This window comes from Siphateles boraxobius, unplaced genomic scaffold, assembly GCF_051911475.1.
Source record: "Siphateles boraxobius isolate OS27281-9 unplaced genomic scaffold, OSU_SipBor_1 7, whole genome shotgun sequence".
In the NCBI taxonomy this organism is placed as follows: domain Eukaryota; kingdom Metazoa; phylum Chordata; class Actinopteri; order Cypriniformes; family Leuciscidae; genus Siphateles; species Siphateles boraxobius.
The window spans coordinates 34,988,901-35,004,340 of record NW_027509197.1 but is presented as its reverse complement, the minus strand read 5'-3'; the positions used below and the strand labels follow the sequence as shown (position 1 = coordinate 35,004,340).

The following is a 15,440-nucleotide window of genomic DNA, read 5'->3' as shown; positions in this document are numbered from 1 at the left end:
CCACATTGAATCTATTGCTCTCTTTTGTGATTTCCCTAATTTTTTTGAAAGGCATTGTGGATGTCACAATTTTGCACGAATGGAAAGGAGGAATTTCTTTTAAAGATTAATGTAAAAGTGAGGGGAAAATGTTTTCAAGACTTATTTTGAATGTTCTTAGTAACCCCAGTGTTTCTTTAGAGATAACCTTACAGTATTATCACACTTATCTATTATCACACTTATCTTAGTCCAGAGTCTATATGATAACTTAATGACTGCCATAAGATCTACTACTTGTTGGATTGGGGTTGAATTGCATGATTGCATCACTGAATGCCTCACTATTAGATTAGCAGAGGTGGTTATAAAGAACTCTTCTCCACTTGTAACGCTGTCACGATGAAGGTCCTGGTAGGATTTCTTTTTATAGGTTGGTTGGCTGTTTTTTGGAGCTGCAGCAATGCAGAGCAACAGGAGTTCATGTTACTTGCAGGCCCTCTGACCACCGGTCATACTTCACCTTTAGGGTCTTCAGATGAAGACGATACGTTTAACTGCGGAGGTCCACTTCCACAACAATCCAGAGACTACTTTCTGTATCTTCAGAGCAGAGGGGTGACCCACTTTACAGTTCCCCTTTCCTGGTCACACATCCTTCCCACAGGTGACTCCAACCAGCCACATGAGGACACTGTGACATGCTACAAGACACTTGTGCAGCAGCTGACTGAATTGGGCATCAAACCTCTGCTGGTTCTCCACCACTCTGCTGTACCAAAACTCATCAGAGCCAGATATGGAGGCTGGGAGAATCCATTACTGGTGCAGATGTTTGAGCAGTATGCAGGATTTGTGATCAATACATTTAGGGATCTTGTGGACACATTTGTCACGTTCAGTCACCTGCATGAGCTACATAATGAAGTGCAACTTCAAAATGCTCTCCAGTCCCATGCAAACGTTTACAATGTCTATCGTCAAATGTCCGAAGGTAAGAATTGAGTTTATTCAATATGTTGGCCTACACAAAACAGAACAGGTTTAGTTGTCTCAGTAACTCTAGGTTTTGTAACTAGTAGGTTTTGAGTTAAAAGTCCAATTTACACAACTCAATAAAACAAATATGAAAGCCTACAAGCCAAATATGAAAGCCTCCAACTTACCCTGCAGCATATGTATGGTCAATGGAAATCTGTTGGAAATGTTCAAAAGCTTTTTGTAGGCAAGACTTTCAAAATAAACTTTATATTATTTTAATCATATTCACTGGAATAAAAGTGTAACAACTAACCTCTGTCTCCATATTACATAGTTCTTTATAATAGTGCAATGATGGTCACTCATAGTGATGTGTTTTTTTTAGCGCTTAATTTGTCTCTTGGGATCAGAGCCAATGATGTTAACTTGATTTCTCAAGCAGGGTCAAAAATCATGGTAAAAGTTCAAGGATTATCATATAGACTATATAGTTACATGTAATGGTTAATATTATGTAATTTATCACATACTTCCCTTATCTCACCATCAGGCATATGTGGATTTCCTCACTGTACACACGCAGTACAACTGCAAATTGCAGACAGCTCTTACCGAGGAATTGAGGAAGTTACAGGTATGTGATTTATATGGCTCTTGAAGGATTATATAATCATCTTTTGCAATAGATCAGCCCAGTAAATAGCCATCAGATTTCATTAGACTTCATAACTCAACTGGTTTTTAATATTCAAATACCACTTAAATTGCCTGACGTGACAGAAAACATTTCAGGTCACCAAAAGGTCACTCTTGTTTCAGATTGGCAGTGGTCAAAAGTCCATTCTTATTTATCAGCTGACAGTCAAGGACTGTGATGGAAATGAAAATAATTTCCAGCCACTTACTACAATTCTTGGAGGTAAATGTTAGCTTATTTCTTTAAGTTATGTGTCCAAAGTCTAAAATACCATGTGGTAACCTACTATTATTTATTGATGTCAGTTTTACAGCACAAAGATCTTCACATCATAGGCTGTGACATCACACAGCTTTTCGAGAAGCTAGATCAGGAAGAAACACTCAAAAGGTAAAGCTGAAACCAAAAAGGTACATGTATGCAGTATATAATGGCTACTTTTTAAGTGAAAATAAGAATGTTCTCATCCAGTTTGCAGGAGGAAAATACTAAATCTGTTATCCATCCGAAATCATCTGCATTCTCATACCAGACGGTCTGGGAGAAATTCAGAAGTCAAACCGAAGCTGAGCGCGATCAGTTCCTGAGTGGCTCATTCCAGGTTAATTTTGAATGGTCCGTCTCCAGTGAGAGTTTCAAAGTGGAGGGTGGATGGGCTGAACACGGAAAGGGTGAGACCATATGGGACCGTTTTAGCCAAGAGGGTCATGTCTTTGACAACCAGACCACTGAATTGGCCTGTGATAGTTATCACAAGGTGGACTATGATGTGTATATGCTTAGAGGCATGATGGCACCAAATTATCAGTTCTCAATTTCCTGGGCTCGCATTTTCCCCACTGGACGCAGAGAAAGTTTGGTTGAAAAGGGGGCTGCTCATTATGACAAGATGATCAACACCCTTCTACAATCAGGCATCGAGCCCACTGTTACCCTGCATCATTGGGACCTTCCTCAAGCTCTGCAGGACTCAGGAGGCTGGATTAATGACTCTATTGTGGAAGCTTTCAACGAATTTTCTGACTTTTGTTTCTCTCGTTATGGAGACAGAGTCAAAACATGGATCACATTCGGCAGCCCCTGGGTTGTGAGCAACCTGGGGTATGGAACAGGGGAACATCCCCCAAGTATGAATGACCCAATAATTGCCTCTTACCAGGTGTGTCTGTCAATCTGAGAAAGAACCATCTATTTCATGGTTTTTGAAAGTGTATATTGACAGTGCTTTGCTTGTTTTCACAGGTGACGCATAACATTCTGAAATCTCATGCTGAAGCCTGGCATATTTATAATGATAAATACAGGAAACTGCATGGTGGAAAAGTGGGCATTGCTCTTCGCTCTGATTGGGCAGAGCCGTTGAATCCCTCAAGTGATCAGGATGTAGCAGCAGCTGAGCGTTATCTGAACTTCATGCTGGGCTGGTTTGCTCACCCCATATTTGTAGATGGAGACTATCCAGCCGTGCTAAAGGAACAAATTGAAAAAAAGAAAGAGTCCTGTGATAAAGAGCTGGCAAGACTCCCTGTCTTCACTGAGCCTGAGAAACAAAGAATCCGAGGCACAGCTGATTTCTTCGGACTTAACCACCACACTTCCCGTCTGATTAGTGAGAGCTTGAATAGCTGTGATGCTGGACCAAATCATGTTGGGGACTTTCATGCTCATATTGACCCCACATGGCCCTCAACAGCTTCTGACCAGATCCAGTCAGTTCCGTGGGGGCTTCGGCGGTTATTGAACTATATCGTTTTAGAGTACACATCCATAACAAAGGTGCCTATCTATATCACAGGAAATGGAATGCCAACTGATTACAATGGTGATGTGCTCAATGACACTCAGCGTGTCGACTATCTCAAAGCTTACATTAATGAAGCAATGAAAGGTAAATATTTTAAGAGAACTGGTCAGTATTTAAAACCAAGACCGTGTTAGTCTTTTTAGAGATAACAGGTCAGTCTGTGTGAAATCAGAGGTTAGTGCATGGCCTAAAACCCCGGTCTGTAAGATATTTATTGCAGATACTAAAATTTTTATATTTGTTAGGTATTTATTATTTAGCTTTAGTTATTTCCAGGCCAAAAACACCTTATCAGGGAAGCCATGTATACATTGAGTCTCTCAAAAATTCATAGCCTTTTTGGATTTGACACAGACTAACCAAATTTAAAAAAACCTTTGCCAAACCTTAACATCAGACTATATACAGTATTACAAGATCACTTTCTAAAGTCCATTAACTACTTCTTTCTATCTAAACAGCTGTGCATTTGGATGATGTTGTCGTCCAGAGGTTTACAGTCCAGTCTCTTATGGATGGTTTTGAGGGTCCTCAAGGCTACAGTCAACGATTTGGATTGCACTATGTGAACTTTGATGATCCTGACAGGCCAAGAACCCCCAAAGATTCAGCATATTACTATTCAAAGGTGATTGAGAGTAACGGATTTGCTGAGACTCCAGCAAGCCCTAAGATGCAAATCTATGGAAATAAAATTGAGAGCACAAGACTCCCTAGTCAGCCACCATCTGAAGTTCCTTCAAAATCCAAGGTCGTTTGGGGAAAGTTCTCACCTCAAACCAAGTTTGAGAGACAGCTTTATCACTATGGAACATTTCCAGAAGGATTCCATTGGGGTGTCTCATCTTCAGCATACCAGGTTGAAGGTGGCTGGAATGCAGATGGAAAAGGACCAAGTGTTTGGGATAGTTTTACTCAAACTGGTAATATCCCAAACAATGACAATGGTAATGTTGCATGTGACAGCTACAATAAAATAGATGAGGATCTACACATGTTGAGAGCCCTAAAAGTGAAGACTTATAGATTCTCCTTGTCATGGTCTCGAATTTTTCCCAGTGGTTATAAATCTTCTCTTAACCAGAAGGGGGTGGACTACTATAACAGGCTCATAGACCGTCTAATAGCAAACAATATCACACCCATGGTGACTCTCTCCCATTGGGACCTTCCACAGGCTTTACAGAACATCAACGGTTGGGACAACCCCGAATTGATTAACATATTCAGTGAATATTGTGACTTCTGTTATGCGACATTTGGAAACAGGGTGAAATTTTGGATCACATTTAATGAACCCCAGACAATTGCATGGTCGGGATATGGACTAGGTCAGATTCCACCTAACGTGAAACAACCCGGAGATGCTCCATACAGGGTTGCGCACAACCTCCTAAAAGCTCATGCACAAGCGTATCACACCTATGATGAGAAATACAGGGCATCTCAAGGAGGTCTGGTATCTATTAGTCTAAATGCTGAATGGGCAGAACCCCAAGATGCCAGCATTCCCCGAGAGGTGGTGGCAGCTGATCGAGCCCTTCAGTTCCAACTAGGCTGGTTTGCACATCCTATATATAAAAATGGTGACTACCCTGATGCCATGAAGTGGCAGGTTGGCAACAAGAGTGAACTTCAAGGCTTGACAGAATCCCGCTTGCCTTCTTTCACTGACAAAGAAAAAGCCTTTATCCAAGGAACAGCTGATGTATTCTGCATTAACACATACACAACCAAAGTCGTGCGCCATGTGACCAGCAGACTTAATATTGTGTCTTATGAGACTGATCAGGATGTTGACAAGGACAATGCAGATGGCTCTGAAAATACAGCTGTTAATGAGCAGAAGGCTGTTGCTTGGGGACTCAGGAGACTCCTTAACTGGTTAAAGGAAGAGTATGGAGACCCTGAGATTTATGTAACGGAAAATGGTGTAGCTACAGGAACTGCCATAACGGTTGATGATACTGATCGAATATTCTTCCTGAAGACCTATGTTGATGAGGCTCTTAAAGGTATGTTAACAATGGTTATCTTTCTCTAACAGTGAACATATGTATTTTTTGCATGTACAGTAATCTACTTACAAGTCTTTCAAAATGTATTCTAAATGTTGAACCAAATACATATGGGACACTAAAATTAAAATAAATTAATATTATAAAAATATTTTATAATCTATTTATATTTTAACTTTTTACTATTGTATTTTTTTGTTCTTCAAAAAATATTTGTTATTAGAAGTATAAATGGAATAACTGTACAAAAGTATGAATTATTTCTGACAACAAATAAAAATGATATTACAAAATGCAGGCTGTATAGAGTGACAAACTTGCTTTGTGCAAACATCATGCTTGTTCTAAGGTGACGTTGTATCACCTCACCTGGGGATATTTTATACAAATAACTAGATGTGTGAACACACTCCCACATTTAGAATAATCCAGATTCAGCAACATATTAACGAACGAGGGTAAAAACAAATTTGTGCGTTTGCACCTATCAATCCTGTGGGAATTTTGCATAAACATTTTCTGCGCTCATAAATAAACAAATTGTACAGAATTAATAATGAATGAGGCTTAATGTTTGTAATAGTGTTAAATTGTTAATTTGATGCACATTTACATGTATTCACTTTTTAGCGCACAACTTGGATGGAGTACGCATTAAGGGTTACATTGTGAGCTCTCTAATGGACTCCTTTGAGTGGCTGAATGGCTACACTATTGGGTATGGACTTCACCATGTAAACTTTAAACTGTCTAATCGGCCGAGAACTCCGAAACGCTCAGCTCACCTCTACTTTGAAATAATGAGAAATAATGGCTTTCCACTGCCAGTGGAGGAAGAAATGTTATATGGACATTTCCCAGAGGGATTTATATGGAGCACAGCAACAGCTGCATATCAGGTACATTTCAACAAATACATTTTTAGTTTTTTTTTAGTTTTTATCATATTTTATCAAATGAGGACATATTTTTGTGTTTCATGTTACGCTCTAACACCACAGATAGAGGGTGCCTGGAGAGCAGATGGAAAGGGTCTCAGCATTTGGGACACATTTGCACACACTGCTTTAAAGATATCGCTGGATGAAAATGGTGACATTGCCTGTGACAGCTACAACAAGATCACTGAGGATATCAATAATCTCAAAACACTGAGGGTCAACCACTACCGGTTTTCTATTTCATGGCCCAGAATTATGCCGGATGGAACAAACAGGAAAATTAATGAAGCTGGACTTAACTACTATCATAGACTAGTAGATGCTCTATTAGCAGCCAATATCAAGCCACAGGTAGACTATTTTGAAATAATTTGCATGCAAAAAATTGCCTTGGTAACCTAAAAGAATTTAGCTTGTTTCTGAGAGTCTTTTAATCATTTTGTCATCTGATAGGTGACTTTGTACCACTGGGATCTCCCACAAGCACTCCAGGATGTTGGTGGCTGGGAGAATGACACTATTGTCGACAGGTTCAGAGACTATGCTGATGTTGTATTTAACAGTCTGGGGGACAAAGTAAAGTTCTGGATCACTATAAATGAACCTTACAATGTTGCAATGGTCGGCCATGGCTATGGAAGTGCAGCACCAGGTATCGTTTGCTTTAAAAACTATACTTTTACTCTTTGTACAATATGACTTATAAGTTTCAGTGTTAACAGTTAATAATGCAACATAAGATTCTTGATGATCTATTTGTGTCCAGGTATAAGTTTCAGACCGGGCACTGCACCCTATATTGTGGCACACAACCTCATCAAGGCTCATGCTGAGGCCTGGCATCTGTATAATGACAAGTATCGTGCAAAACATGGTGGCGTTATTGGCATCACCATAAACTCTGACTGGGCTGAACCAAGAAACCCATACAAACAGGAAGATGTGGATGCTGCCGTGCGTGTAGTTCAGGTACAGATTTGAGGTTCGACCACATAAACATGTCTGTAGCCATGTGCATTAAATAAACAATAAGCCACTTCTCTTCTCGAAACAGTTCCAGATTGGTTGGTTTGCTCATCCAGTGTTCAATGGAGATTACAGTGATTTAATGAAAGACATCATTCGAGAGAGAAGTTTAGCAGCTGGCCTACCTCAGTCGAGGTAAGATGTCATCTTGTTTGTGAATAATTTGAAGTTTTGCATTCAAAAGATTCTGCGTTTATAAATGCTTTTCCATTTGCAATTCACATCTAACAGGCTTCCAGAATTTACCCCTGCGGAAGTAGTGAGGATTAAGGGAACTCATGATTATTTTGGATTCAACCACTACACTACTGTCTTAGCCTATAACATGGACTACAAAAACCTCCAGCACTATGATGCAGACAGGTAGCCTTTTAGGTCTAATCCACATTGGCAAACTCTTTCAGGCCCAATTTGTTTAAAACTATCAATTAAAGCAGCTTTATAGAAAATCATGATGTTAATGTTTAGAATATCTTAATATCTTCATGCCTTATAGTCACATTTAGGGTGATAATATAGTTTACATTTTGTAACGGTACAAGCAATCACACTGTTAATATTTCCTATATAGCAGTGGTTCTCAATGAGGGGACCGGGGCCCCCTAGGGGGCCTCAACAAACTTCCAAGGGAGCCTCAAGATGACTAAAAATGATTTAAAATAAGCTAAAACACGCATGAAAATAATCTAAAACAAGGTGATACTTATACTTGTACTTATTATTATTTGGTTATTTTTATAATCTTTTTTGTTATCCCAAGCTTTAAAATATTAATTATATTTAAAATATTGTGAGTGGAGGTGTGGGGCTTTGAAGTAAAAAAGGTTGAGATCCACTGCTATATAATATATATATAGTCTAACATGAGTACACAGTACAGTATGTATGCAAATAAAATATTTTGCCATCTATTCCAGGGGTGCAGGAACAACAACGGATCGTACATGGCTGGATTCTGGATCCTTCTGGTTGAAAGTAACTCCTGTGGGATTTCGAAAAATTCTGAATTTCATTAAGGAGGAATATGGAAACCCTACTATTTACATTACAGAGAATGGCGTATCAGAACGAGGGCCAGTGAATCTGAACGACGTCCACCGTATCCATTATTATGATAACTATATCAATCAGGCCCTGAAAGGTAGAGATTTACACAGGACAGTATTAAACAATAGATTTCTGTGGTGCTTTTCCATGCATTTTTAATATTATTGCTTGTTTTCATTTCATTCTTTAGCGTATTTGCTGGATGCTGTGGACATCCGTGGCTACTCTGCTTGGACACTAATGGACAATCTGGAATGGGCGACGGGTTTTGATGATAAATTTGGCTTTTTCTATGTAAATCGATCAGATCCCACTTTACCACGTATTCCTAAGAAATCTGTCTGGAACTATGCTACAATAATCAACTGCAATGGCTTCATAAGTCCAGGAGAAAGTCCCCATGAATGTCAGGTCCATGAACCTGAAGGTGAGGTCCCAGGTACTATCCATCTGTCTGTCTCTCTGTCTGTTTATCTATTAACCGAGTCTTTTCTTGTTTACAGAGACTACTCCTCCTGGTGGGGAACTGTCAGTCAGTTTCTTGGGTTTGAAAGTGTCAGGTCCTGATGCTGAACGGGCTCTCAATGTCCTCTTCAGTCTCACCATTATTGCTGCAGTCGCTGTTGTCCTCTTGGTTTTCGGACTTGTCAAGGCATCCAAGAAACAAAAACGTCCAGTAGAAGAACATATTGACCTTGTAAAAGAAGATAAGTTCTGAACATAATATCTGTGATACCAATTATTTTAATATATATATATATATATATTTTTTTTTATTTGGTTAAATTTACATTTTGTGTAAAGATAGTTATGTAAAAATTATGTAATTCTGAATAAAACAAGAAATGATTCTTTGCATAATAAAATGTTACCTTCTCAGTAGGGCTGAAGCTTCCTATAAAAAAACTGTCAATGTTAAATGTTGTCATTAATTTGACGTTTAATATGAAAAATAAATATTAGTAACTGCATCAGTTTCTGGCTTTGACGGTGCTAAAATATTGGTTAACTTTTTCTGCCTCATTTGCAATGTATTTAATGCAAACTGCAAATCTGAGTCAATTACATCCTTTACTTTACTGTGAGTATATCACAATTGTGACACAAGTGTCCACAAGTGACACTGTACTTTGAAACATTATGATATAATGTTCCTTATTCCTTATATTATTACATATAGTTTTAATTGATCAATTGCATGAGCTAATTTTGTCATTGTTGTATAAGATATTCAGTTTAAAATGTTAGTCTTTTTAAATGCCTTTATTGGATTGCATTAAAAAGTTGTCACTGTACATGATGATTTTACAAAAGAAGTCAAATGAATAAACTAATTCAGTTGTTGTATAAGTATATATATTTACCATACATATCAGAGTGTAGACAACAATGCACTGATGCCAATTGAGTATTGACTGCTGATATCATAGGAAAATACATTACAGACCATAAATTATCCTGAAGTGTGATGTAATTTCACACGATAAGGATATGCACAGAGATGCACAAAATCTTAAACATAACAGAGGGTGAATTTGTTTAACTGGCTGCCAGAACAAAAGACTATCACTGTAAATAGATTTGTACTGCAATAACTTGAAGTAAACCCACACACTTGCTCTTTATCTCAACAACAATCATTTATTTTCAGTTATTACCCTGATTACTTTTGGTCTACTGATATGCCTACTTTTAGTGACCCCTGTGGGGAGTTTTATGAAAGCCTTGCAAACACACACACACCAAGATAACATGTGTTATCAAAAGGAGAAAGCAAACAGATTTTTCAATACAGTTTGAAGACAAAGTTCACTGATTCGACTGATTTTTTTCATATTGCTGTGACTGGTTAAATTTATCAACATTATGCCCATGAACAGAGAGTGTGTTTAGAGGGAGGTCTGATTTTCAGGAAATTTTCTTTTTCTTTTTTCAAATACCACATACAGATATGTGACATAAACTAATCAGCCACATGAACTCAGTGTTAGAAACGTCAATGATATATGCACATTTTGTTGTTCACTATATCCTGAGATAATACATAATTTGAAAAAAATACTGCAATAAAAATGTCTCTGTATGACACAGATACATAAACACATCACAGACATAAACCCAAAAGGCAAATGGGTTGTGATGGTGAGTATGAGGACAACAATGAAGTTTCAATGTATTCCCTGCCTGGTTTATTTGATGGCCAGGACAATGAATGTATGCCCATTAAACACACACACACACACTCATTAATTGAACTGGCTTTAAGAATTTCAGCGGCAGGCGATGTGTTTGCATAAGGTCTCTATACTACTCTATAGAAAGTAGCTGGACTTCAGTTTGTGATCAGACCACTTTTAAAGCTCCAGTAGGTAGCTTTTGTAAACAAATATTTGTTAAAACTCTCATTATGTCCTGAAAGTAGAATATGAGACAGATAATCTGTGAAAAAAATCAAGCTCCTCTGGCTCCTCCCTGTGGCCCTACTGCCATTTGCAGAAATACACCGCTCCCGGTCAGAAACAACCAATCAGAGCCAGGAGGAATGTCTTAGCAGTGTCAATCACCCTAGTGTACAAGCTGTGATTGCCCCTCTCTTGCACAGCGCGTACCGTCGTTCGTGACTCTCCTGTTCAAACTCGTTCATCCAAATGAACGAATCTTTTTTCGAGTCATTTCGTTCATTCAACGAACGTAATGACTCGAAAAAAGATTCGTTCATTTTGAACGAGTCTTTTTCGGAGTCATTTCGTTCATTCAACGAACGAATGACTCGAAAAAAGATTTGTTCATTTGGATGAACGAGTTCGAACAGGATCACGAACGTGCATCACAGAACAGAGCAAGGCGAGCATTTGTGCTTATAAAACGTAAAGTTTTTTTATTTATTTTTGAAATGACCGATCGTTTCACTAGATAAGACCCTTATTCATCGTCTGGTATCGTTTAAAGCCATTTGAAGCTGGACTGAAACTGTCATTTGGTCCTCGAAACGTTTGTGTCCTATTGAAGTCCATTATATGTAGAAAAAGCCTGGAATGTTTTCATCAAAAAAACTTAATTTCTTATCGACTGAAGAAAGAAAGACATGGACATCTTGGATGACATGGGGGAGTAAATTATCAGCAAAAGTTTTTTTTTAAAGTGAACTAATCCTTTAACGTTATCTTAGTAGCTATAACTAATAGAAAGAGTGCAACCTTATAAAGTTACATGTATTGCAAAATACATAATGACTTGAGGACCAAGTTAGTAGTCAAAGTATGGGCAGGCCATAGTCAATGTAAAGCATATTGTTGATGTTTCGTCCCTATTAGTGAATGTTCCATAACTGTTTATAATCCGCCGTCATCGGTGGTCCTGCTTACTTGCCTGCGCGTTCACGGCAGGCTCCGCTGTGGGGGAGGAGCTGTGGAGGGAGGGCTGTAGCGCAGCAGAGAGCAAGGGGGTTGGACCTGTAAGTTGTGCTTGTTCTAATTTTCAGGCTAAGTCAACATTTTCTCAAAACTCCCTACTGCAACTTTAATTGGTCAGCTGTTTTGGAATTGTTTCCATTGCATCTTCTGTGACTTTTTTTTTTTTTTTATAAAATGGGGAATTATAATACATTTATTTCTATGTTTGCAGGTGTGATAAACATTCTGCAATTGATCAATCTAAAAGGAACTGATTATTTGTTTATATGTAGGCTATGTGCTACGCCACAGAGAGAGTTTTTAATTTTCCTAGTATATTCTCTATGCCCTTCCAGAAGTCTTCTGACCAAATTTTACAATAAGTTCACTTCAGTTGGACCTAAACCCCATCCTTCCATTAAATCTTTTAGCATTGTTTTTTAAAATAATTAAAAATATATATTCAAATGTTAGCCTATGTTTTATGAGAATAATGAGTATGGAAGCTAGTTTCTGCGACAGAATAAAAAAATAAAAAACGACTTTTTTCTCTCGCAATTCCAACTTTATAACTCGCAATTCTGATGGGGAAAAAAGTCAGAATTGTGAGATTTAAAAAAAGCAAAATCTTTTAAATTGTTTTATATATTTACTGGGCAAATCACTCACTACAAAAATCCGTGCCACCTACTGGCATAATGATGCAACCTCCTGAAATAGTGAACTTTTTATTCACATACAGGTGCTGGTCATGTAATTAGAATATCATCAAAAAATTTATTAATTTCCGTAATTCCATTCAAAAAGTGAAATTTGGATATTATATTAATTCATTACACACAGACTGATATATTTCAAATGTTTATTTCATTTAATTGTGATGATTAAAACTGACAACTAATGAAAATCCCAAATTCAGTATCTCCGAAAATTAGAATATTACTTAAGACCAATACAAAAAAAAAATTTTTTAGCAATGTTGGCCAACTGAAAAGTATGAACATGAAAAGTATGAGCATGTACAGCACTCAATACTTAGTTAGGGCTCCTTTTGCCTGAATTACTGCAGCAATGCAGCGTGGCATGGAGTCGATCAGTCTGTGGCACTGCTCAGGTGTTATGGGAGCCCAGGTTGCTCTGACAGTGGCCTTCAGCTCTTCTGCATTGTTGGGTCTGGCGTATCGCATCTTCCTCTTCACAATACCTCATAGATTTTCTATAGGGTTAAGGTCAGGCGAGTTTGCAGGCCAATTAAGAACAGGGATACCATGGTCCTTAAACCAGGTACTGGTAGCTTTGGAACTGTGTGCAGGTGCCAAGTCCTGTTGGAAAATGAAATCTGCATCTCCATAAAATTGGTCAGCAGCAGGAAGCATGAAGTGCTCTAAAACTTCCTGGTACATGGCTCCGTTGACCTTGGACCTCAGAAAATACAGCGGACCAACACCAGCAGATGACAATGCACCCCAAACCATCACTGACTGTGGAAACTTTACACTGGACTTCAAGCAACGTGGATCCTGTGCCTCTCATCTCTTCCTCCAGACTCTGGGACCTTGATTTCCAAAGGAAATGCAAAATGTACTTTCATCAAAGAACATAATTTTGGACCACTCAGCAGCAGTCCAGTCCTTTTTGCCTTTACCCCAAACGAGACACTTCTGACGCTGTGTCTTGTTCAAGAGTGGCTTGACACATGGAATGCGACAGCTGAAACCCATGTCTTGCATACGTCTGTGCGTGGTGGTTCTTGAAGCACTGACTCCAGCTGCTGTCCACTCTTTGTGAATCTCCCCCACATTTTTGAATGGGTTTTGTTTCACAATCCTCTCCAGGGTGTGGTTATCTCTATTGCTTGTACACTTTTCTACCACATCTTTTCCTTCCCATCGCCTCTCTAATAATGTGCTTGGACACAGAGCTCTGTGAACAGCCAGCCTCTTTAGCAAGGACCTTTTGTGTCTTGCCCTCCTTGTGCAAGATGTCAATGGTCGTCTTTTGGACAGCTGTCAAGTCAGCAGTCTTGCCCATGATCAGACATGGGCAGTATTTCAATTAAATGTATTTTAAATAGGTCTTTAATTACTTTAGTGTATTTTGTAATTTGTATTTTGCAGGTGACGAAAAATTAAAATGTATTTTGTAACAAAATATTTTGAGGGAGTGTATTTGGAGTATTTCAAATACTTAAATACTTAAGAAAAATCACCATAGTAAATGATTTTGCCATATTTTCGGTCTGATGTTGGCAATGGCAATGTCCAGGTTAGATACACGAAAATCACGTGACACCCTGTAGACCGGGCTCCCTCCAAGAAGTGAATGAGTTTTGAACTCTTAAAAATGGCATTAAGGTAAAGTGTTTTACATTTACATTTTACATTTATTCATTTAGCTGACGCTTTTATCCAAAGCGACTTACAATTGCTATATATGTCAAAGGTCGCACGCCTCTGGAGCAACTAGGGGTTAAGTGTCTTGCTCAGGGACACATTGGTGTCTCACAGTGGATTCGAACCCGGGTCTCTCACACCAAAGGCATGTGTCTTATCCACTGCGCTGTTTTGTGACAAATATACAGTCTACACACACACATATTCCACACTGAACGGCATTATAGAGAAAATAATTGTGCCTTATGAGACCAATGCACTGTGTTGTCATTCATAAAAGGACATCATAGGCCCTACCTATTATGAAACAGCGCGTCTGTCGTAACTCCACTGAAATCTCCATGCTAAGCAAGTAAAGCGTTCACAATATAACGTTCACCATCTGCAGTTTTTACACGTTTTTAAACGTATTACATGAGAAATATTGATATTGAGTTTGTATAAAATAATCATCAATCCTATTCCTAACACAGAAACCGAAAATTCTCGGGACAGCAGCATTTTTCCAAATTTCAATCTTAACCGCTCTATTTCATCAGAAACGATCTTAAAACAGGGCTTTAAGTGTAAAATACCGAACTTGTCCTTTAAGGCACGAGTAGAGTAACGGTGATAATATGGCTACGTAGCCTACATCAAACACATTTTGCTATTAAGGGCAGCCTACCACACCATTGATGTGAACTTAGCTATACATGTCATTTACGTCAGAGGGAGCTATTTCAGGCCCTGTAGAGGTTTAGTGAAATGCCCATACTTTTTTATTTTGCTTCTTCGCCATTTTGAATTTACACATTTCTCATTTTTGTATTATTGCTACTATTTGTGTTATTGACCTTTCAGTAATAAAAAAAAAGACTTAAGATTATTGTGGGAGTATTTTTGTATTTTCAAAATACTAATTACTTGTATTTTATTTAAATACATTTTTCACATCAGTATTTTGTATTTTATTTTGTTACATTTTATGAGCCAGTATTTGTATTTTGTAACAAAATAGTTTTTGATGTATTTGTATGGGATGATTATAGTATCAAAATGATTAACACGTGCAAGCACACTTATCAATGAACTTGATACATGTTGCAGAAATGTTTTATCCATGCCTTTCAACTTGCGTGTGCAAAATTCAAAATTGAATGAATGTGAAGCAATTTGTACA

General features: G+C 38.1%; 1 protein-coding gene across 1 annotated transcript; it reads left to right on the top strand.

The window, feature by feature from the left end:
* Positions 1-381: 381 nt before the first annotated feature.
* On the top strand, positions 382-9,211 carry LOC143723795 (lactase/phlorizin hydrolase-like). Its single transcript, XM_077216579.1, has 17 exons — positions 382-973; positions 1,346-1,416; positions 1,511-1,594; positions 1,780-1,879; positions 1,963-2,047; positions 2,129-2,816; positions 2,900-3,545; positions 3,923-5,476; positions 6,110-6,378; positions 6,481-6,771; positions 6,874-7,072; positions 7,187-7,389; positions 7,475-7,581; positions 7,678-7,809; positions 8,364-8,587; positions 8,684-8,935; positions 8,991-9,211. The coding sequence occupies exons 1-17, from the start codon at positions 382-384 to the stop codon at positions 9,209-9,211; spliced, it is 5,718 nt and encodes a 1,905-aa protein (XP_077072694.1).
* The last annotated feature ends 6,229 nt before the right edge of the window (positions 9,212-15,440 follow it).

Bases quoted from the DNA above. Each gene is read 5' to 3' on its own strand.
- LOC143723795 (XM_077216579.1), top strand. From the start codon at position 382: ATGAAGGTCCTGGTAGGATTTCTTTTTATAGGTTGGTTGGCTGTTTTT. The intron at 6,379-6,480 runs GTACATTTCAAC...CTAACACCACAG, and splicing joins CAGCAACAGCTGCATATCAG to ATAGAGGGTGCCTGGAGAGC. The intron at 8,588-8,683 runs GTAGAGATTTAC...TTCATTCTTTAG, and splicing joins TATCAATCAGGCCCTGAAAG to CGTATTTGCTGGATGCTGTG.